Source organism: Mixophyes fleayi, chromosome 7 (genome assembly GCF_038048845.1).
Source record: "Mixophyes fleayi isolate aMixFle1 chromosome 7, aMixFle1.hap1, whole genome shotgun sequence".
NCBI classification, from domain to species: domain Eukaryota; kingdom Metazoa; phylum Chordata; class Amphibia; order Anura; family Limnodynastidae; genus Mixophyes; species Mixophyes fleayi.
In genome coordinates this window covers 69045281-69070439 of record NC_134408.1, presented here as the reverse complement: position 1 = coordinate 69070439, position 25159 = coordinate 69045281, and the positions used below count along the sequence as shown (strand labels likewise).

Here is a 25159-nt window from a genome sequence, read left to right as displayed (position 1 = left end):
GCCATAGGGGTGGCAACGTTGCTTTGATGTCGCACACACTTGAACCCTAGGATGAAAACCTAAAACCAGGCTACTTGTATATACTACCTAGAGCAGCCCTTCAAGAACCAGGAGAGAACTGTGTCATGAAGACTAAATGATGAAAGTGTGTGTAGTAGATGATGCTGATCTATAGTGTTAAAAGCAACAGAGAGGTCCAGAAGGACAAGTATGTAGAAGTGGCCGTTGGACTTTGCTAGAAGTACAGAATTGATAACTTTTGTGTGGATGTTGTCTATATAGAATGTGAGGTACATTTTGATTTGAAAATGGCCAAAAAATATAGATCAAATTGGCACACCATATCTATTTGGCTAAAATGTTGTCTATAGTTGACACAAAAATAAGTGCTCTGGTGGAGCCTAATTGTAAATAGATGATAATATGGTATTAGTAAAACCCAATTCTTGATCTGAAACGCAGCTGTCAAGGGTTGTGTGACCCTACTGCTCAAGGCAAACAAGATATAGAAAAAAAGACAGCACTGGATCTGATCAAGAAAAAAAACACGATGCTGGAAAGTGAAATACAAATATAACAATTTATTTAGTGCACACAATATTTGTATTCAAATATAGATACATCTGTTTGATGAATCTCATAACAAATCAAAATACAAGATCAAATCAAATAGTTTTTGTTAAATCAACTTAATGTTTGTCCAGTACTAAATCAACTGCTATTGATAAATTTAAGAGCTCATTAGAAAGTCACTTCACAGAATAAATGGAAATAGAAAACCAAAAAAAGCAGCACCGTTGTGCTGAAAGTTCATATAGCGGGTTCCATTTATATGATTTATTATCCTATGCTCTAAAACAGACTTACAGTTCTTGATGTAAAGAGAACAGCAAGTTACAATCTGAAGATGAGGGAATATCTCCTTAGACTGTTGATGGATTTAGTATACCCCAGCTGTAATTAAAACTCATTCCATATAGCTCTAGAGCTATATGGCAACACGATATTGATTTCCTCTGAAGAACTTGTTGTGACGGCAAAGAAACGCATCAGGACTACAAGGAACAGCATGCACATTCATTTCACTTCACGGATTTAATTGATGAAGCTTTTTACAAGTGGTGGTGGACTTTTACAACAGATTTTGGAGACGGGTGATAGAGCTATTATTGCATTTAAGGAAGCTCAGTTGCAAGTGTTCACATAGTTGACAGACTACGTTACATTTTCCGATCGGATCCCCTCATCTACTACGGTTTCCCAGCACGGAGCTGCTGGTCAAGTCTCCGCAGGAGGAGTTTTAATTACAGCGGGGATATACTAAATCCATCAACAGTCTAATGGTATATTCCCTTATCGTCAGATTGTAGCATGACCCTTACTGTTCTCCTTACATCAAGAACTGTAAGTCTGTTCAATTAATATGATTTATTATCCTATGCTTTAGAACCCGTTATATGGACTTTTGGCACAACGGTGCTGCTTTTTTTTGGGGTTTTTTTGTTTTGTATTACCATCTATTCTGTGCAGTGACTTTCTAATGAGCTCTTAAATTTATCGATAGCAGCTGATTTAGTACTGGGCAAACATTAAGTTGATTTAACAACAACTATTTGATTAAGGCACATTTTTGTGCTGATTTTAATTGATTTTATAAGACTTTGCCTTGTGTTTTTATTATCAGATACATCTGTTTGATGAATCTCTATTTGAATAGCAATATTGTGTGCACTAAATAAATTGTTATATTTTTATTTCACTTTCCAGCATCGTGTTTTTATCTTGATCAGATCCAGCGCTGTCTTTTTTTTTTTTTTCCCTACATTTTGATTTGAGGAAAAAAGAGTCGGGCAGTTAAGTACAAGCCTTATCAGGTGGTTTGGGGGCAAAGAAAGAGAAATAGGGTGGTAGTTGGCGAGAGATGTGATGTTAAGAATTGTTTTTTTTTGAGCACAGGTAAGATGGGTGCATGTTTTAAGGAGGATGGGAGTGTGCTGGAGAGGAGAGACAGGTTGAAGAGGTGAGCTAGAGGCACTCGTAGTGGGTGGAGTGGAGACGTTGAGAGGGAATAGGGTCAAGGAGGCAGGTTTTGGGGTGAGCAAGGAATTTGTCCTTAGTTACTGGGGCAAGTGAACTGAGGGTAGATTAGGAAGCAAAAACAGGAGCACATGCCATTTTTTTGGGTGTATTTTTGTATTTATAAATGACTCCTATTGACTGCAAGTTAATAAGCCTTATTTCTCTTTCATCCTATCTGGGGGACACTGCTACCATGGATTGTATGAGGGAAGCGTGGAGTTGGCACTTAACTAGTTAACTTGTTTAATGTGTCAATGCCGACAGACCCCTCCCCTCTGCAACCCTCTGTACTCAGTTTAGTTTAAGAGCACAAGGGAGTTGGGCTTACTTTTTTTTATTTATTCTTTTATTCCTGTATTTTTTTAGAAATTGTTTTTTTTTTTGTTTTTGTTTTTGTTTTTTTGCTATCTTTATCTGAGGAGTGTGCTCTACAGAGAGAGAACACACTCCTATTAGGCAGCCGCACTATACTATGTTGTGAGAGCCGGATGGCTCTCACTGGCGGCAGCGCCTGCCGTGTTGTAGTGCTGACAGGTGGCTTAATAAAGCCGCTGTCACACTGACAGCCTCCCGACATACCGGCACTGCTTTAAGAGGCATAGAGCGCCGGTAATAGGAGCGATGGCGGACGCCATTTTGCTGGATCCTACCAAGTTCCCCCTTCAGAGAAAGGAGGAGGGAATCTTGTTTTAGCTGCATAAACTTCAGCAGAAGGAGAACGGAGGATACATTATGCGGTGGACAAAACAGCCACCGATCCAGGAACAGAGTCAGGAAACCTTGGAGGCGGAGCTAAGGTAATAGAGCTCCCCCACCTCTACTGGCATGCTTAGACTCTCCCATATGCGCGCCAAGAGATTGCCCAGGAAAACAGCAGACTCTCCTCAGCCTGATATCGGAGGCACTGCTGACTTACTCCTCTCCTGCATATCTGGTTTAGCTGAAAGGCTAAGTACCAATATTATATACCATTATACTTGGTATTAGATATAATTATTTAAAGTGTTGCAAGTAGATTAAAATATATTGTATTCTATTTAGTCAACTTACATCTTTTCATATTGCTTGTTACAAGATTCAAGTTTGGCTGTCATAGTTTAGTTAGTATACTTGTAATTATTTCAAGCATATATCTTGTGTGACTTTAATTTCTATTGCTTCAGTGTGTTTTCCCTTTAAAAATATGTTTGATAAGGGGAAAGCATCACTTACAAAATATTTCACTTGTTCAAAGTGTAAAGTTAAATTGCCAGTTGGGCAAAGGGACCCGGGGGCACTGTGTGCTGACTGTGATGCAGGGTCACACACTACACAGGCCCAGATTAATGTACTACCTCTACCAGAGGAACCAGCATGGACATCTTTTCTGGCGCAGTCGGTTACTCCACTGGTACAACTGCTTACTAAGCCTACGGGGCTAACAGCAGTTTCTATTGTTCACCCCGCTGCTTCAGTAGAAACTGCCCTTGCTGTGACGGTAGGAATTTCAGTGAGCACTGGGATATCTGACGTGGATTTGGCGGGTCCATCATCCTCTCTTGCCAACCCATGCCCTTCCTCTGGAGAACCAGCCTGGTCCTCATCATTTATCAAAGGCCTAGATAGATTAAACCGGTTTCTAGACGCACCAGGACTTGTCTGTCTAGAAATAAGAGGCTTCAGTTTGAAAATTTTCTCCTATTCCTCTCTGAGATCATCAGAAGAGGAGGGTGAGCCTATTATTGACTCAGATTCTGTGCAGGTCACAGACCCGGAGGAATCCACTAGATATTGGGGCATTGACGATCTGGTCTTGGCAGTCAGACAAGCCATGGACCTTATCGTTTGGATGAACCCAAATCTTTGGATCAGGGTCTTTTCAAAAAAATTAGAGGACGAGCTATCCGTTTTCCACCATCAGTGGAATTAACAGACATTGCAGAAGCTGCTTGGAAGCAGTCGGACCGGAAGTTTACTATTCCAAGGTGATTTCTTGCCCTGTACCCATTACAAGAAGAGGACCTGGCCTGCTGAAAACAGATCCCAAAATTTTGACACACCGGTAACTCGCTTACGTCACACTAGATTTCTGTTGCCAGGAACAGCGGCCCTGCCACTGACCGCAAGGCTGAGCGTCAATTAAAATCAATCTATGTAGCGGCAGGTACCTCTTTCTGACCCATGTTTTCATCGGCGTGGGTTGCTAGAGAGATGGAAGCATGGGCCGAACAGTTGGCCGAGGGACTGCAGGACTCAGACTTGCTTCCCCTTGCCCTGCATTTAAAGGAGGCGTCTGGATACTTATATGAGGTGGCCCAAAATGCAGCCTCTATTTTGTCCTCCTTATCGGCTTCGGTGGTGGCAGCGAAGAACCCTATGGCTGAGGTCCTGGGGTGCAGATACAGAATCTAAGAAATCGAATGTCAGGGATAAGCTCCTCTAGCTACTCATTGATTTAATATCATATATTCACACAGTCAGACAATATATCACCTCTATTTTGTCAGGAAAACCTATCCTAACTGCCTTTACCAGTCACAAACCGCACTTTGCGCACTCGTGACTTGGAAGTGTTTACTGTAAGGGAAAACACTGGATTCCAGCCCAAATCTCACACTCACCTCTTTCCCTAAGGCTACAGATTTGCTGAATCACCCCAAACAGCGCTCACACAACCACACACACTTCGGTCTTGCCACCACCTATTGAATACGGGCAATAGGACCCCAATATCCTGTCCCACATTGGCACGCAATGAACACTCCTTTTTGCACACAGTTAACAAGGCACCAGCAATCAAAGGGTTATCCCTTTACCACTTAAGGTTCTATGACACAAATGTACATGCAGGCACACACTAGGCTTTGTATACAAATGTATTCTCAATTCACACCTCAGCAATGAAAGGTTTTAGCATGATCAAGCAATCTTATCTCTTCTATTCAGGCAATGGATTTGTTTAGAGCAATAATGACAGAACTATTAAATTGTTAGATTTAATATGCAAAAGGTAGAATGCTTACAGATAATAAAAAAAAAACAATTGGATAAGGATTTGACATGCAAATAAAAAAATTGCAAACCGTTATTAAAACAAATGGGATGAAAGTACAGAGCATCACTTACGTATAATAATCTGTATGCCTGGGGTAGGCAGAAAAGATGGACAGTCCTTCAGTTAGATTGATCCCCAAGAAACTGACAGTTTGTCCTTTAACACAGGCTTTTAATCAAACTCAAATGGGATGGCATTCACAGGGGCAGTGTTGATGCTAATGTGGGGATGGAAATGTCCCTTGGCTGTTACCTAAGGCTTATTCAAAACTATTCCTAAATTTTGACCTGTCTTAGCTTTTCTCAGATATATCCAGGAACATAACTCCCCTGTCAATTAAGCGGACATAATCTCCTGCACATTTAAATACCAAACATGATGGAATCATAGCAATATGAAATACCTTTCCCAAAGACATGTGATTATAGCTTTTCCCTGATACCGCCAGTAGCTGTCATTCACAACCCTGGTGTGATTTCTGCTCCTCAGTATGGAGTGTCACACAGATTTCCCAAAATAGGAAATATGAGGACATTTAATTGTGAAGTTCATATTTATATATATCTGTATGGGCCGTGTTCAAATGCTGTCTTTTTCTACAAGGATCTTACCTAGGCATATGTCTCTCTAATTTACACCTAATGGTTCTTTTGTGGTTACAATATTGAAAGGAAGTCAATTAGGAAGTGGAATACATGATCAAAAACAACGAATGTCTTGGATCTCCATATCTTAAGCTCGTCTCCTTACAAAGGGTTTGCTCAACCTAATTACCTCCTACTGGGCTAATTGACCAAATGATTTAAAATGGAAACAAACATTTATCTGAGAGGAAATCTTGTTTACTTCTATGTATCAATGCAATTTTTTATTTGGGCCCTGACATTTAATATTCTATTTAATTATATTATATTTTATGCCCTCATCCTGACATCGCTTGAAACATTACCTTATTCAGGTGCAGTGTTATTTGGGCCCGAATTGGACAATATTATTTGTCAGACCACTGGTGGCAAGAGTACTTTCTCTTTCATCCATCTGGGGGACACTGCTTAACCATGGGGTTGAGTAGGGAAGGGAGGAGTCTGGCACCTAAACAGTTAACTTTTTTCTGCTGACCGCATATCCCCCCCCACCAATTCCCCACATACCTTAGTTTGAAGTAGGTGCCCTAGGAGTAGGGCTGAACATCAGAGAGATCCACAGTGAACAGAGTTCACTGTTAATAGGCTTCTCCCACGAGCTGGCTCGTGGGAGAAGCGCCTGTCAGCTGGGGGCGGCCCTGCTGGCAGAGGAGATAAAACGCTTCTCACAGCAGGAAGCAGTCGGCAAGAGACTCTCTTCCCGCTGATAGCATGGTCAGGCGCTGCCATAAAGGCAAAAAGCGCCAGTACTACTGCCGTTCCCTGGGGCCAGGCTGGAGCATACCAAGTCCTCTCCAAGAGGAGGGTAGGGGGAACTTGAAGGATGGCCACGCTTTGGAAGGAAACTAGCGCTTTTGCGGGGAACATAATCCTAACAGGATTTCACCTACAATAGAAAGGGGAAATCGCTGTTAGTAGAGACACAGAAGGAGATACCAGCGGTAGGGGAATGTGTTTGAGAAGCACCTCTTCCCCTGCCCCGCTGAGTGAGCAGGTGGAAGATCCCTTTTGGCGCCAAAATACAAAAGGAGGACATATACAGCAGTCATTTGGAGAGAAGTGCACTGCTGACACATATCTTCCCTGCTAAGTATCACTATATTTCTTCTGTGTATGCATGTGTATTGTAAAGACAATAATATATTGAGAGAGCTTTAGGTTAATGAAAACTGTAAGCTCTCCAACCTGTCTTATTTAATCAGAAATACTATGATATGTTTAAATAACCTAGTCAGTATTTTCTGATAAACATTGTGGAAGTATTTGTGCATATGAAACGTGATTTTATTTTTTTCTTATCTTGTGATGGCTGATAAAAGTAAAACAACACATGCCAAACATATGGTCTGTTCAAAGTGTAATGTTAAATTAACAAATGAACGGCTGGATCAGGGGGGCTCTGTGCTGGCTGCACTGTGGCGCCTGTATTACTGCAGCCTAAAGACAGCTCCATTCTGACAATAGAACCTCCTGAATGGGCGGCAACCTTGTCACAAGGGGTTAATACCCTTGTAAAACTGTTATCTAAACCAGTGGAGATCCCATCTACATCGGTGGCATCTCGGGGTATAACAGGAGGAATGACTGAGGATTCATTTTCCCCAGGGGTCGGACAATATCCCTCCCCGGCTTTCCAGGAGGCACCCCAGATAGGGGAGGTTGGGTGGTCGGCAGTGGCTAGGGGCCTAGACCGACTTAACCAGTTACTGGAAAATCCCAGACATATACGCAAAAGTAATAAAGACATAAACCAGCTAATGCGCTGTGGTCTGTGTCTGATTCTGGGTCCTTAGACCGCTCTCTCTTTAAGAAGGCTTCTAAGCAGGTGGTCAGGTTCTCTCCCTCAGCAGAGTTGAGAGGTATTGCAGAGGCTTCTTGGAAGTATCCAGATAAAAGGTTCACTGTGCCAAAAAAGTTTGGCTCTTTATATCCTCTTCAAGAGGAGGATATGACCCGATGGGAACAGGTGGCGAAAGTGGATGCGCCGGTGGTGAGATTGGTTCGCCAGGCCACGCTACCTGTACCAGGGTCGGCGGCCTTACAGGATGCGACCGACCGAAAGCTAGAATCCCTGCTGAAATCGGTCTTCTTGGCCGCTGGTACAAGCCTCAGACCAACATTGTCTTCAACCTGGGTAGCTAGGGCTATGGAAGCCTGGGTAGGGCAGTTAGAGTCCGCATTGCAGGATTCGGAACTACTACCCCTGGCCATGCACCTGAAGGAGGCAGCGGGTTATGTATATGAAGCGGCCCAGAATTCGGCCTCCATATCATCGTCTATTTCTGCTACAGCTGTAGCAGCAAGAAGGGCGTTATGGTTAAGGGCTTGGAATGCAAATTCAGAGTCAAAGAGGTAATTAGAATCCATCCCGTATATGGGTGGGATGCTATTTGGTCCAGAGTTGGACTCCTGAATTTCACAGGCTTCAGGGGGTAGGAATACGTCCTTGCCTGTGAATATTCCTAGACCTAGGGCTCCTAAGTTTAGTTCTTTCAGACAGCCCTTTCGTGGGGGCGGGTCTGGCAGAGGCCAGACTGCCAGTTCAAGGGCCGTGGGAAGCAGGAGACAGTCCCATAGAGGAAGGTCATCCTTTGCCTCGGCAGCAGGAAGGGCCTCTTCCGCCAAGCTGCCGGATAGACCAGCAGCATGACTACCACCCGCCTCTGGTTACAGAGGGTGGGGTGGGAGGACGGCTGTTTGGGTTCGCCCAGCAGTGAACAAAGTCCTCGGCGGACTGGTGGGTCCAGGGTATCATGAGAAGGGGTTACGTGATAGAATTCATGGGGCCAGCTCCTCACAGGTTTTTTGTAAACCGGGTTACCCCGCTGTCCTCAAAAAAGACAGGCAATGCTCATGATTGTGGATTTTGCTTCTTTTAAAGAAGGTTATTATACAGGTTCCGGAGTACCAGAGAGGGAAAGGGTTTTATTCAAACCTGTTCTTGGTACAAAAACCAGATGGTTCGTTCAGACCAGTGCTGAACCTCAAGCAGCTAAATCTTCATCTGACAGTGGACTCCTTTCGGATGGAATCCCTGAGATCGGTCATAAATGGCTTGGAGACAGGCCAATTCATGGCATCAATAGACATCAGGGATGCCTATCTCCACGTTCCGATCTGGGAGGGGCATCAGCCTTTTCTCAGGTTTACGATAGGCACAGCTCACTATCAGTTCAGAGCTCTTCTGTTCAGGCTGGAACAGCACGGCTGGCTCTTGAATATAACAAAGTTACAGATGATCCCTTTTCAAAGAATGATTTTCTTGGGACTAATAATGGACACAGCACGCAGCAGAGTGTTTCTTCCACAGGACAAGATAAGGTCCTTGATGGAGTGAATAGGCAAGGTCCTGTCAAGCAAGAAGCTGTCAGTACTCATGTGTATGAAGCTGCTAGGAAAGATGGTGGCATCTTTCGAGACACTGCCATATGGAAGGATCCACTCCAGATGTCTTCAGTGGGATATTCTGAAGAAGTGGTCAGGGTCCTTCCTTGGTTTAGAGTGCCAGTGGATGAGGTTATCTCTAGAAGCAAGAAGGTCCCTCATCTGGTGGTTGTTGGAGGACAACCTAACAAAAGGCAGATCCTTTGCCCCGTGGGCTTGGGTCGTGGTATCCACAGACGCCAGTCTGTGTGGTTGGGGGGCAGTGGTCCTTCATCTAAGGATATAGGGCCATGTGGTCAGAAAGACAGTGGGGTCTTTCCATAAATGTGCTGGAGCTCTTGGCCATCTTGAAGGCACTACAGAGAGCTCAGAGTGTTCTACAGGGAAGGCCGATCCGCATTCATTCTGACAATGCCACGGCAGTGTCATACATAAACAAGCAAGGAGGCACCAGGAGTGCAGGAGCGATGAAGGTCACGTTTCAGATTTTTTCCTGGGCAGAAAAAAACGTCCCGGCACTGTCAGCAGTGTTTATCCCAGGGAGACCGAACGTATAGGCAGACTATCTAAGTCGGCACAGGGTTCTATCAGGGGAATGGGCCTTGCATCCGGAGGTGTTCCAGTTGCTAGTAGACAAGTGGGGACTCCCGGATCGAGACTTGATGGCGTCAAGAGCCAACAGGAAAGTCCCAGAGTTCTGCGCAAGAACAAAGATCCACTGGCAGTGGCAATGGACGTCCTAACAATGCCTTGGGACTTCAGGTTAGGTTACCTGTTTCCTCCCATAGCGATGATTCCCAGGGTCCTTCGGAGGGTCAGGGAGGGGGATCGACCAGTCATTCTGGTGGCTCCAGCATGGCCACGAAGAGTATGGTTTCCGGAGATTCTTCTGGTGGCAGTGGGTCAAGGTTTTCGGTTGCCCCTACGAAGAGATCTGCTGACCCAGGGACCGTTCTTGCATCAAAATCTGAACCAGCTGAATTTAATGGCATGGCTTTTGAATCCAGTCTGTGGAGAGCGAGAGGGTTCTCGGGGGGTGTAGTAGGCACTCTCCTGAATGCCAGGAAGCCAGTTTCGGCCAGGATCTACCACCGCATCTGGCATGGATATATAAAGTGGTGTAAGAAGAAATCTTACAATTCAAAATCCTTTGGTCTGGCTAGATTTCTCGCCTTCTTACAGTGTGGTTTAGAGGCAGGTCTTAGGCTGGGAACCGTAAAGGTTCAGGTATCGGCATTGTCAGTGTATTTCCACAGACGGCTGGCGGAGATTCCGGATGTTAAGACTTTCCTACAGGGAGTGCTTCACATCCAGCCGCCCTACGTACATCCTACGGATCCTTGGGATCTTAATCTGGTCCTTAGCATGTTGCAGGAGCTTCCCTTTGAACCTCTACTCTCAGCAGAGTTGCGGTTCTTGACCTGGAAGACAGTCTTCCTGCTTGCTATTACCTCGGCTAGAAGGGTCTCCGAGCTGGGAGCTCTATCTTGCAAAGAACCTTATCTGGTCTTTCATGAGGACAGAGCAGTTTTAAGGACTATTCCGTCCTTTCTCCCTAAGGTGGTCTCAGGTTTCCATATCAATCAGGAAATAGTTGTTCCTGTGTTCAGAGAGGAGCCTCAGACTCCAGGAACGAAAACAAATAAATGTTTGGACGTAGTGAGGGCATTACGTATATATGTTAAGAGATCTGCAAAGATACGTAAGACAGATTCTCTATTTGTATTATTTGACTATTCTAGGCGGGGATGGCCAGCATCTAAGCAAACTATTGCCAGATGGCTTACCCTGACTATTAGGGAGGCTTATGTTCGTATTAATCTTCCTGTGCCGAAGCGTATTGTTGCCCATTCTACCCGTTCGGTTGGGGCGTCTTGGGCGGCATGGTATGGAGCCACGGCGGACCAGCTATGCAGAGCAGCCACCTGGTCCTCGGTCCATACCTTTACGAAATTCTACCAATTTAATGTATTTGGGTCTGGGGACGCCTCCTTCGGCCGTAGTGTTCTACGGGCAAGGAGATCAGAGCGGTCCCACCCTTCAGAGGGATTGCTTTAGTAAGTCCCCATGGTTAAGCAGTGTCCCCCAGATGGATGAAAGAGAAAACAGGATATATACTTACGATAAATCCCTTTCTCTGATTCCATCTGGGGGACACTCCGGTCCCCCCCTTTTTCGTTGTTTTTCTTTTCTCTCCGTTTCCCCCTCTTTTGAGTGGTGTATCTTGGTTGATGGGCCTATCGTCCTAGGGCTTTGATAATCAAACTGAGGTATGTGGGGAATTGGTGGGGGATATATGCTGTATGCAGAAAAAAGTTAACTGTTTAGGTGCCAGACTCCTCCCTTCCCTACCTAACCCTATGGTTAAGCAGTGTCCCCCAGATGGAATCAGAGAAAGGGATTTATCGTAAGTATAAATCCTGTTTTTCTGCCAGTATGTGTTCCTAAGGCAAAATCTTCTCTATTTGGTTCCTTTCGGCAGCCCTTTCAGGGAGGCTCCTTTGCTAGAGGTCAGACAAGTAGAGGCAGACTGAATAGTAGTAGGGGACACTATTACAGAGGTAGGTCCTCCCTCTCTACCAGACGCCGGAAGCTTCCGAAAAAACCTGCATCCTGACTGTCATCCACCCCTTCTTGCGACAGCAGGAGTGGGGGGCGATTGAGTCTGTTCAGGGAACAGTGGATAGCGTCCTCCCAAGACCTTTGGATTCATGGGATCATGACGAGAGGGTACATGATAGACCTGTCAGGTCCAGCCCCTCATCGCTTCTTTGCCAGATCTTTGCCCCGCGATCCAGAAAGGAGACAGGCGATGCGGCTCTGTGTCGCTTCTCTTCTTTCTGCAGGAGTCATTTGCACGGTACCAGACAACCAGAAAAGACAAGGGTTCTATTCAAACCTGTTTCTGGTCCCGTAGCAGGATGGATCATTCCTACCCATTTTGAATTTAAAAATGTTAAATCTACACCTACGGGTGGACAGATTTCGCATGGAGTCTGTCCGATCAGTAATCAGTGGATTGGAGGCAGACAAATTTTTAGCATTAATAGATATAAAAGACGCTTACCTTTAAGTCCTCATTTGGAAGGGACATTAGACACTTGTCAGATTTACGGTAGTGTTGGCCCACTACCAATTCCGGGCACTCCCCTTCGACCTTTTCACAGCGCCCAGAGTGTTCACAAAAATCATGTCCGTAATGACGGCATGTCTCCTCATCAAGGCCACATCAGCAAATCTGTTACAACAACACCTGACCCTTGCCATCAGGATCCTGGAGCACCATGGTTAATAAACCTGCACAAATAACAATTGATTCCCTGCCAGCGGATGACCTTCTTAGGGCTCATCATGGACACCAGAGAACAAAAGGTGTTTCTCCCAGAGGATAAGGCCAGGTCATTACCGGAAGCAGCTACACAGGTCCTGACCACTCCCAGTTTAACTATTCAATTACACATGCGTCTCCTAGGGAAGATGGTGTTGACCTTTGAGACAATTCCTTAGTCTGTTCCATTCCCGCTGCTTCCAGTGGGACCTCTTAACAAAGTGGTCAGGTTCCCATCTGCAGTTGGAACGCCAGAAGATCTGCTTGTCTTCCAAAATGACGGTGTCTCTTCACTGGTGGTTAGTCCAGGATCACCTGTCGGTAGGCAGGTCCTTTGCCCCGTGGTCCTGGATCATAGTGACCACAGACACCAGCCTGAGGGGGTGGGGGCTGTGGCCCTTCACTTACGACTTCAAGGGCTTTGGTCGACTCAGCAGTCTTCCCTGTCTATCAATATTCTGGATTTGAAGGCCATGCTAATGGCTCTTCTGGGCACCCAGATCATGCTTCAGGGATTTCCGGTCAGGTTACAATCGGACAATGCCACTGCAGTGGCTTATGTCAACAGATAGGACGGAGCCAGAAGTGGAGGTGCAATGGCAAAGGCAGCACAGATTTTGGCCTGGGTGGAACAAAATGTTCCCTCAATCTCAGCAGTGTTCATCCCAGGCATCCAGAATTGGGAGGCAGATTATCTAAGCCGTCATGCAGTGTTACCGGGGGAGTGGTCACTTCGTCCGTAGGTCTTCTAGCTGCTGATCCTGAGATGGGGTCTTCCGGACCTGGACCTTATAACATTGAGACACAACAGGAAGGTCCCAAGATTCTGCGCAAGGGCAAGGGACCCCCTGGTGGTAGCTGCTGATGTCATGACAATTCCCTGGTACTTCCGGTTGGGATATCTTCCCCCCTATACCCATGATTCACCGCGTCCTCAGATGAGTAAGACAAGGAGGATTCCAAGTGATACTGGTGGCTCCCGCCTGGCCGCGGAGAGTATGGTTTGTAGACATTATCTCGATGGCAGTAGGTCAAAGGGTGCGTCCACCACTGCGAGGCAACCTCCTTCTTCACAGCCCATTCCGGCATCAGGACTTGCGTCGGCTGTTGAAGCCAGCCTTTAGCGGTCTAGAGGATTCTCTCCTAGAGGCGTGAACGCAATCTTGCGAGCTCGTAAGCCAGTTTCAGCTCGTATCTACCACCGCATCTAGCGCACTTATATCAGATGGTGTGAGAATCGACCCTGCCATGCATCGTCCTTTCGTGTACCCTGTTTCCTGGCATTCTTCCTTCGATTGGCGGACATGCCAGATATTAGGACGTTTCTGCAGGGAGTCTTGCATATCCAACTGCCTTATGTCCCGCCTACGGCACCATGGGATCTCAGCCTTGTAGTTGATATGCTTAGGGGGACTCCTTTTGAACCGTTGCATTCAGCAGATTTAAAGGTTTTAACGTCTAAAGTAGCGTTCCTTTTGGCAATTGCATTGGCTCTCAAAGTATCTGAGTTAGCAGCCCTTTCTTGTTGTGTGCCATATTTGTTTTTTCAGGAGGACAGAGCAGTTCTACGGACAATCCCTTTGTTTGTACCGAAGGTGGTTTTGGCATTTCACGTGAACCAAGAAATTGTGGTTACAGTGTTTAAGGCAGGGTTATTGTCTTCCGGCTAAAATTCGATGGAGTAATTGGATGTGGTCAGGGCTCCCCGAATTTATGTAAGGAGAACCTCCCACATTCGGCGCACAGATTCTTTATCCTTTTTGATTCACATAAACAAGGATGACCAGCCTCAAAACAATCCATTGCAAGATTGATTAGTGCAACCATTAGGCAGGCTTACGTCAGTACTAACCGACCTGTGCCACTTTGACTTACTGCCCATTCCACCCGTTCGGTGGGGGCACCTTGGGCAGTGAGAAATGGGCCTCAGAGGACCAACTTTCACAGCAGCCACCTGGTCCTTGGTCCATACTTTGACAAAATTCTATCAATTCTATCAATTCCATGTCTTTGCATCTACAGACGCCGATTTTGGCCATAGTGCTCTACGTGCCGGGCTGTCAGAGTGGTCCCACCGTTAGGGAGGCTGCTTTAGAATTTCCCCATGGTAGCAGTGTCCCCCAGATAGAATGAAAGAGAAAAGAGGATTTTTATACTTAAGATAAATCCGTTTTTCTGATTCCATCTGGGGGACAGTGCGCTACCTCCCTTCTGCTCTTCTGCTGTATGTTCTTTGGTTGTTTGGCCTATCTTCCTTGGGGCTTTATAATTAAAATGAGGAGTTACAAGGGGTTGCAGAGGGGAGGGGTCTGTCAGCATTGATACATAAAACAAGTTAACTAGTTAAGTGCCAACTCCACGCTCCCCTCATATAACCCATGGTAGCAGTGTCCCCCAGATGGAATCGGAGAAATGGATTTATCGTAAGTATAAAAATACTCTTTTAGTCATATATACTTGACATAAATTGCCTCTGGGTTTTACTACAAAAGCATAATTTGTGTTCTAGCCAAGTGTCTGTTAATTCTACACACACACACACACACACACACAATTGGTTTTTTTTGTTTTTGTTTTGATTTGGGGTTTCTTTTTTGGGGGGGGGGGGTTGTTTAACAATAAACAAGAGTGCTAAAACGTCTACTTGTTTAATTTTTGTAGGAGTTTTGAAAATAACTGGAACATTTTCAAGCTTCTTTCACACAAGAAACCATCTGAAGAAAAGGTAATCTCATTTATAAACTGGAAGTTTAGTTAAGATCAAACATCTAAGACACATGGAAACTGTAAATTTAAACTATAGCATGAACACCAGGAGATGAAAATATCTGGTAGTTGGTATGGTTGTCTGAGTGAATGACTATATGGTGCTGACAGACTGTTTTGAAATGTTAAAGTTCTTTGTGGGGGAATTTAATTAGCCATGATGTTTTCAGGAAGATCGCAGCTGCGCTGTTTTACCGTTACTACGGTAAAAATATACTCTCAGTTTTTCTCGCCCCTCTATGGGGCGAGAGGAAAAAATGGCGTATATTTCTGAAAAAATATACACTGTGAAGTGTTTCTGGAATGTCCATGAGACACTTCACTCTGAATTGAATTCCCCCCCTTTTGATGCAGTGTTATGAAGGAAAAACATATCCAAGTAGCATAATTAATATTCCTTCTAGACCTGGGGGGTTGCTGCAGGCCATATATTACACAGAGATTCTCCAAATTTGCTGGCCACACCTTACACATAAATTCACCACACATTGTGGTTATATATTGCACAGATATCCTACTTTTGCCCGTCCACCACCCACTCCACAATTTGTCCTGACTAAAATCCTCCTGGTGCCTCTACGCTATCTATAGTTTCTGCATGCCCTTAATGAACCTAAATGATGTGGAATTACCTGGAGAAAGACACTCCACCTGGAGGGTCCAGAAACTTACTTACTGCTGCGAACGTTTCAAGCTGAAAGTGAAAAATGATTTTAACAAGGTAAAATCGTAACAACAGAGGTGAAAAACAAATGCAGCCAGTGCTCATATGGTGCTGCCAACCAATTGCACTCTGACAAATTAGTAGTAAGCAGACTGTGCTCCTGACTTTTTTTTTTTAACTAATCTGTTTATTGGATTATTTAGGTTTTCTTAGAAAAGCTCTTTGCCAGACAATCAGATTTTGCATCCGTGAAATACCAGCACATTTATAAACATAGCCACTCGGGAACACTCCTAGTGCAATGTGTGTAGTCACTTGCATCACCGCTAATGGCCAAGGAATTTCAAATGGGGATTCTGTATTGGACAAATATTCTGCTTCTTAGGGTAAATCACCACACACATATATTACTTAGTCTTGGAATAATTAATTCAAATAGCAGCACTTGTGGAACTTATTAAATTATACTTTCACGTGTATACAAATCTAATTATGTTTTATATATGATTCATTGCTTTTGTGTTCTATCCCCCCTAATTGTAGAGTAACTTCAATCTGGCAATTCTGAATGTTGGTGCTCCAGCTGCTGGAATGAATGCCGCTGTTCGATCCGCTGTGCGAATTGGAATTTCTCAGGGCCATAAGATCTATGTAGTAAATGATGGGTTTGAAGGATTGTCAAAAGGACAGGTAATCCCAAACAAGCTTCATTTGTGAGCAATACTTCACTAAAAATTTGAGTGTCAAAAATATGCTGTGTTGGTGTCTATTTAGTAATTCATATAACTAATAATTTGCAGTCCAAATGATAATAAATTTTTGTGTTGAATATACAACTTTTTTATTTTATAAAAAGCCACCCTGTTTAACAAGCCTAAAATGTTTGACTTTTCAATTTACAAATAAAATTCCCATGTGCAACTGAACAAACGTGTAGTAATAAACAGATTTGTTGTTTAACATTAATAAAATGTTTAAATGAAATATACTGTAGTTCTGGCCAGAACATATGGACATGATAATATTGACAACATATCTCAGCATGATGGTGCACAAATAGATCACTAGCTAAAGAGACAGTTGGAATACTTCAAAATGAGAAGTCCAATAAATGAATTGTAGAAGTCATCAGAGTAATCATAGTATAGAAGTTTCCACTTCAATTCAGTTTCAAAGGAGTCCACTATATCTTAATCAATGCATCGGGTTGTGCCCAAGCAGTTCTGTAAGCGGTTGTGGTGTTAATAGATTAAAGGTGAAATCCCATAACAAGTACTTACAGGGTTGGCAATAGCATGCAATGACTAGTAATGCATATCCATATAGAATAAAGCAGAAATAGAACACATCCTGCGACCACATACTGCTGGTCGCAGGATGTGGGTATAAACAGACTTACCCTGCCGCATGTATCTTTTCCGGTCTTTCCAGTCCTTTCAGCGCCCCTCCTTTCTAAAGCGGCTCTTTCACTTCTGCGTCCAGATGTTCGCTCACAGACGTGAGCCTGTGTAACGTTGCGCATGCGGTGATGTCGGTCTTAGAATAATGATTTCCTTTTTGATAAACAGCAATTGTGTTTCTCCAGTGTAAAAACTGCTCTTTGGGTGGTGAAAAGTAGAGATTAGTATGAGGGCTTCCACAGGGATGATAATTGTGGGAAAGAGACATTGTTGATATATTGTACAAGAAGGCTGCACATTTATTATTCGGCGGTGATTGGTTAGTTTAATTAACATTGCAGGTGCAAGTGCCATAGTACACTTTCATATAATTGGAGCAGTAAAGCTTTTGAAAGCGTATCTATATAGATGTTAATAAGGCAACCAAAAAAAGGATAAAATAGGGCAACATACATTTGTGATGTCATTTCTGTGCAAACAGAACTAATTCAAAATGATTAGGTTGAGGACAGCAAGTCGGATAATTAAAATTGAGCTTTTAGCTAGGGAGAGGTGGGCTAATGTCGAAGAAGGTGCTAGCGCAAATACAGAGGAGCAAGGAAGTTTACCAGATATACTAGTTGTTCTCCTAACCTGCAATTTATTAAATAGTCCCTCTTGCTTAATTGTTTCCTACTTAAACCACCATAGTCTAATTGATTGATTAAAAAAAAAAAGTTAAAAACTTAGTCACGCTTTAACTAGAGTGCTCCGATCACATGTCATTGGCTAGGCACCAGTATGCTGGCCAGGTATGCTCCCTGGTCATGTGAACACTGTAACAGCCATATCACAATGAAAATGTATTTGTAAATAAGTTTCCGGTAGTGCTGACCCCTCTCATCATAGCCAGTTTGCATGTGAGGAATAAATGTGCTGACTACTTTATATCTGTATTAAATGAAAAAAAAAGAATCAACTTGTTTGTCCCATCCTTCTCCCATCATTACTGTATTAACCCCTCTTTTAGAACAGCAAGCCCTGCTTATCCGTTTTTTTTTTTTTTAGTTTTTTTTTAACGGGGTGGTAAGAATTTAATAAGGGTATTTAGAAAAAAAAAAAAAAGTTTATCACATTTTAATGTCTTTTCACTTTATAGACATTATATGTTAAATATATATGTATTTACGCGTAATTAGTATTTTAGGCAGTTTAGTATGTATACATTTTTATAGATTTTCTTTTTTTTGCTTTGGACTGCTCATCCAATAAAGAGAGCAGTGAAGAATGTTCAAGATTTAACCTGTTAAATACAGTGACACATTAACTGTCGGTTTAGACTCTGATATTTTAAAACAAGAAGAGCTTATGCCAAGAGAGTGGAGCAGAGGTTTATAGACTGCATTGAGGCATGTGCAGCAAGTACCAGCAGTGGACTGCAAATGAATAGTATAGAAGAGCAGTGGGGGTTGAGGCTGCTGTGATGGAGTTTGGGTCACAGGTGCAGCAATCTCTTGGCCACACCGAGCTACTGTGCCTGTCTGCCCCATCATCCTGTTTTCCACTCTATTGTCGTGCCAACCTGTCCATTTGCTCCACTGGCTCTCACACAAAAAAATAAAATAAAAGTAAATCATTATAATTTTATACACACAATACAGACTGGCCATGTACTAGGTACTTTGTACCAGCCCCCCATCATTTCCTTGACATAAATTACAGGGGACAAAATCCCCTAGTGCTTGCACCAGTAATGGAGTGCATAACTGAGATAAATATCCACCTGGTGAGAATGTGCAACCAGACAATTTTTGCTTTTCTAGCTGTTGTGTTAGACTCCCTTTTGGAGGTGATTGTATAACGGGCAAACTTATAAATTCAGCATTTATTTTTTTTGAACAATATTTTTATTAGAAGCATTTTATACATACAAAAATCATGACATCAATAACATGTTTTACAGTGGTACAAAGGAAATAAAAATATCAACTTAAACACCAGAAGTTATCAACATAATTAAATCAAGCCTTCGTAGAATATTGATAATTAATGATTCTATTGAATCAAATATTCATTGAGACCAATAAACTTATTATGGATATCAATGTGCTCATAAAATAGTCCAATAAATTGGCATTCCTACGTCCCCTACGGCTGGAAGCAAACTGCGGGCTTCTACACATGTTCATGATTCCTTAATAAAAGAACTATTATAAGATAATAGGCAGAGCCATTGCTAGTTCCCTCAGGTTATACCAGGAAGTAAACTTAAAACACTCCTGATGCTGTTTCCTTGTGGTTAATGGTATGGTATCAATCCCATGTTGAGAAAAAGCGCTCCGCTTTTACCTCCTTATCTAGTGACACTTCAACCCACTCCATTCTAAAAAGGAAAAAAAGCTTTTCTTTAAACAATTTTACAGGGGGAGAATCCCAGTGCGTCCAGGTGTGCAGTATAATTTTGTGTGCTGCAGCACTGATGGTAATAACAATTTTCTACTACTCCTAGTAATTTTCTGATTTTTGGAAAAATACCAAATATAGCCCACTCAAGTAAAGAGCATATTAACCACACCTCTCAATGCTATATTTTGGACTTGTAGCCGGAAACACCTGACCAGAAGTCATTGCTGTTAGCAATGGAATAAATCTGTACCATCTACACCACATCTATTGCATCGGGAATGAGTAGTAAGTCCTATATGTTGTCTTTGAGGAGAGAGGTAAACACGATGAAAAATATTTAAAAACCTTTCTACATAAATGCTGGATGGGAGAAGTTTACAAAACAGTTCCAGGGCCCGCAATAATTATTTGAGTGTAAGAGAGGAAAAAATAGACAACCACTTATCCAATCCCACATTGGATGAGGAAAGATCAATGGGAGTGCGTAAATGGCCATAATGTACAAAAATAGCTTTAGTTTTAGCATTTGGGGAACTCAAAAGCCTATCCACCGGATTATTCCAGTCTAATTCATAAAATGTCCTAATCACAAAACTTATATAATGCTGAGCCTGAAAGAATGCTAACAGAAAAGCTTCAACATTGGGAAATTTGGATACATCTTCAGTAAATGTTAAAGAATGTCTGTCTATCGTGTGTATCAGGCAATCAATTGTTCAGACTTCTCACCTTCCATATAGAGAAGGGATAGATTGCTGCACCATCCTGAAAATCAGGAGTCCTCAGGAGTGGTAAATGCACCAATTTATAACTATTCAGACCAGCCTTATGCTGAATAATATGACAAATCTTCCTTGTAGTCCATAGAAAAGAATTGTCACGCATTTCATGGGTGATCTCTTGGTCATGTATGTTTAAGAAACGGGCCAAATCCAAGCCATCTAGAAATAAACTCTCCAAAAACGTGGGGGTATATATAGCACTACCCTGAAGCCAATCTCTGAGATATTGGAGATATCGAAGTAGTGCAGCATGATTATAAAGTTTAATATCCGGGAAATTAATCCCTTCATGTGATTTATTTTGTTGCCGTTTAATGAAGCCAAATACATGGTTTCTTGCCTGCCCAAATAAACTTCCTGAATAGTCTATTAATCTGTGTGATATCTTTTTTTGAAAGCAGAATAGGGAGTGTCTGAAGATAGAACATTTTCGGAAACACAACCAGCTTAATGAGATGTGATGTGCTCTGACTGTAAACGACAGCATCAGACTTCTCCTCCCCTCTAAATCCCTTTACATTTCCCTTATACATGTAGAGATATTAAAAGGGTACAAGTTAGAAATATTTTTGGTAGTGTAATTCCTAAATATGTAAAATGATTGGACATCCAACAGAAATTAAAGTTATTGCCCCACTCTGGGCTCCCATTCCTCTCTCACACAAGCGTTACCGTATTGTCTCAATTCACAGAGCTGAAATTTTTCCAAAAGATTCAATATCATTAATAATCCCTACGAAAGATATTTCTGGGTTCCCTATATATAATATTATGTCATCGGCAAAAGCTGTTATCTTAACCTCTCTCTTTCCCGTTTGGATTCCCCAAAAATTCTTATATCTAATAAGAAGACGTATCAGTGGGTCTAGTACTAGGCTAAATAATAAAAGCGACGGTGGACAACCCTGTCTTGTCCCCCTATACATGGAATTTACCACCCCTACAACCATTAGCAAGTAACATCGTGGTTTAATTAAAATATAATCTTATAACTATGCCTATATAATCTTTATCAAAGGCTCTGTAATGAAGTATTTTGAATAAATGAGACCACAACACTATGTCTAAGGCTTCATGAATAACTAAACTAGGTAGAGTTTTTTGAGTATTAGGCCTTAGTTTAGAGGCTATCACCGCAGCCACAGCAGTGCAAATTTCCCTAACAGAATACCGCCCCTGAACAAAACCCAAATGACGGTGATATGAACTGCAATCTATCCACCATAATCTTTGCCAATAGTTTACAATCAGTGTTTAGTAATGTAATGGGGTGATAGGAATCCGTTAACTGGATGTCCCTACCATGTTTAAGTAGTAACGTATAGGCATCATCTAACCCATGACAAATAATCCCCTGTCTGTGAATATTTGCGTAGAATTCCACCAGGGCCATTGAAAGTTGTGATTGTAGTAGTTTATAATAATCATTAGAGATATCATTGTGTCCAGGTGATTAGCCAGATTTTAGACCCTTAATCACTCTGGTAACTTCTTCCAGTATGATATCACCTTGTAGTGCTTCACGTTGAGATAGGGATAATTTAGGTAATTTGATTTCATCTAGTATCTGATTTTGTAATACTCTATTAATGGATTGGTCTGTGTATAGCTCTAAATAATATCTCAAACTCGACTAAGATATCCTGTGTCTTTGTTAATAAGGCACGTGAAGTAGATCTCCTTATAGCAGTAAATATGTATGTTTACGCCAAGATTTGAACATTGAAGATAATAATTTCTCTGCCTTATTAACCCATTTGAAGTATTTATATTTAGATAATTCCAGTTGGCGTTTAGCCTGGGAGAGAAGGAAACTGTCAAGCAACTGTTTTGCCTGCAAATAGTCTGATAGAGATGAGTCTTGTGTGTTGTTCATGTATAGCTGTAAAGTTTCCCCTACAGATTTGTGGAGAGACTGATAAGTGACATCGGACTCCTTCTTTTTTCTGGATTACAACCAATAATATGGCCCCTCATTACTGCCTTAGAGGCATTCCAGAACAATGCTGGGTCATACCAGTGTTCAAGATTGTCATCTTGATAATCTACCAAGAATTGTCGAAATTGGTCAGTGTTTCCCAAATTACTTGTAAATTGCCAAAGATGTTCAGAATGTGGGGGTGCCACCTGTCTAGAAATGGGGGCATGGTCTGAGATTTTTATATTATGTATATTGGTCTTATAAACATGGGATATTAGTGAATCCAATGTCAATATATAGTCAGTCCTCAACGACGTGTGGTGGACCACTGAAAGAAATGTAAAGGTCCTATCCGTGGGGTTGAATAATCTCCAAGGATCTGTTAAGTGTAGTGATTGTTTAAATGTCTGGATATGCTTCCATTTATTTAATCTGTTATCCCGTACAGAGAGGCAGGGGGATTTATCCAATAGAGGATTGTCTACAGAATCTAAATCCCCTTCTACTATGAGAGTATAGTTACTCCTTTGTGCCAGAGTCTGATGCAATCCAGACAGGAAATTTTTAGTATCTCTATTAGGGGCGTATAAATTTACCAGAGTATATCTATGGTTCCAAATTGCTACATTAGGTATTGGAAAACGTGCCTTAGTGTCGACAGTTTTGTTTCAAATTGTAACCTGGACATTTCGTCCAAAAACTATTGCTACTCCTTTGGCCTTTCTATGAAAGGGTGCAGCGATACAATCTCCCAACCACGGCGCTCTTAAGGATGATCTATCCTCATTATTCCAGTGCTTTTTCTAGAGGAAATCAAGTTGGCTCTTAATTTTTTTAATTTATGTGACCACTCTTTATGTTTGACTACTGAATTCAGTCCCCCCACATTCCAGGAGATCAGCTTAAAGGAAGATGGAACTACATCGTTGTTAGTAGATGTTAAATTTGGTGTGGTCAAAGTGTGATCAAATCACCTCCTCTGTGTTGAAAGGGAAAAAATCGGAAGATGACTGCACAACCTGCTGAAACTCCGTCCCAGCCTATTGAGGTGTCAGAATCTCCATCACATATTTGCACTTCCAGACGCGAAAGAGATCCAATGCTTCTAAACAAATGAACATGGTAAACAATCAAACAACATAAGTAAAACAAATATGTCAAATTCTCTTTTTCTAACTTTACCAAACCAATAAACATTTCTGTGAGGTTCATACTAATTGCATAACTTTCATAACTTTTTAGTGATCAGGTGATCCTTGTTGGGATTTGTAATAATCACAGTGCGGCCATTCTCTTCCACCCTCAGTTTAGCTGGGTACAGGAGCGCAAAACGGATGTTGTGCTCTTCTAAATCGCGGCATGCTGGAAAAAATTCTTTGAGCTTTTGAGCAATAGATGCTGAAAAATGTTGAAAGATTAAATTTTTTTGCATTTGGGGCATTTTATGGAAGGCTCCTAAAATTTTTTCTCTTGCCCTGTAATCCAAAAGTCTTGCAATGACAGGTATTGGGCGGTTGGCATCATCCTGCCTCACTTGTCCCAATCTATGGGTAGGTTCAATATGTATTGGAACCTAGAGTTACCCAATGCAGGAGGTAGCTTTGAACTCGGATATTCTGATTAATTGGGAGTTTTTGACTAATTCAGGGATTCCCACATATCTTAAGATATTTTTTCGATTTCTGTTCTCAAAGTCCTCTAATTTATCTGACATAGTTTGGAGAGCCCGTGATTGAGATTCAATCAGTGCTTGTTTAGAGAGACTAGTGTCTTCGACATCACTCGTGCGTTGCTCTAGGCCTGGAATCCTATTTATGTTGGAATCTATGAGTGCACAAGAAGAGTTGAGCACTGTCTGGAGATTTTCATTTTTTTTTTTAGTCAATTTGGGGCATTATTAATTTAGAAATAGCTTTGGCTACTTCAGCAATGGAATTGATCCTCCTGATTCATCTCATTGGGAGTATGATCAGTGTCAGGGGAAGGTTGTGAGGAAGAGCTAGGTTTGTTAGAATTTTGCCTAGACTTGACCATTTTAGAAGGAGTATCCTGAGAAGCTGTTTTTGAGGAATTGGGCTTGTCTAGAACCTTGTCCATCACATAGATAAAAATAGAATTGAAAAGCACCGTCACACAAAGAAAATTACATTAATGTATTCTGATTACATCTCACCTAGAATGTTGGGCAGGATATAAAAGATAAAAAGAATTTAAAGATCCACAAGTTCCTATGCCTATTTCCCCTTGTACTATGAAACCGTAAATTATGACTTATTTTAGATAGCCACTAGATATCAGTAAGAAGATTTAACCTGAACAATATTTAGTATATGTTTTGCCTGACATAAGTTGATATCACCACAATCTGCAACCACTTATGGACAAGCTAAAGGCAGTAAAAATGTTTCACTTGTGGCATATAGATTCTAAGGTTCAAGACCCGGTTGTAGTAGATCTATACTAAAATGGATAAAATTCACTTGATATTAGCAGTGTATTGTAAAGTCACAGCACCCAGGTCCACTTCCACATCCCCTGGACCCTACAACAAAAACTATCCCACCTAAAAGATCATAACCCCCAGATCTTTACCCATAGTTCAAGGATCGTACATATAAAGAACAGATAGTCCAAAACCATGTCAAACTTGTAGTTTGAAAAAATGGCGGCAGAGTTGAATAATTAAACTTGTGTGGGGACGATTTCTAGTCTGAACCAATAAATAGTGTTGTAGGGATTAGCCACCAGGTGGCGTCAGGTGTATAGTGGAAT

At 42.2% G+C, this 25159-nt stretch overlaps 1 protein-coding gene across 3 annotated transcripts in view; it reads left to right on the top strand.

The window, feature by feature from the left end:
• PFKL (phosphofructokinase, liver type) overlaps positions 1-25159 on the top strand; it is a 241340-nt gene that overhangs the window by 131723 nt on the left and 84458 nt on the right. For all 3 annotated transcript variants that reach the window (XM_075179949.1, XM_075179951.1, XM_075179950.1), the window contains 2 exons: positions 15131-15194; positions 16443-16589. In XM_075179949.1, the coding sequence (XP_075036050.1) occupies positions 15131-15194; positions 16443-16589 (211 nt within the window). The remainder of the gene's footprint in view (positions 1-15130; positions 15195-16442; positions 16590-25159) is intronic.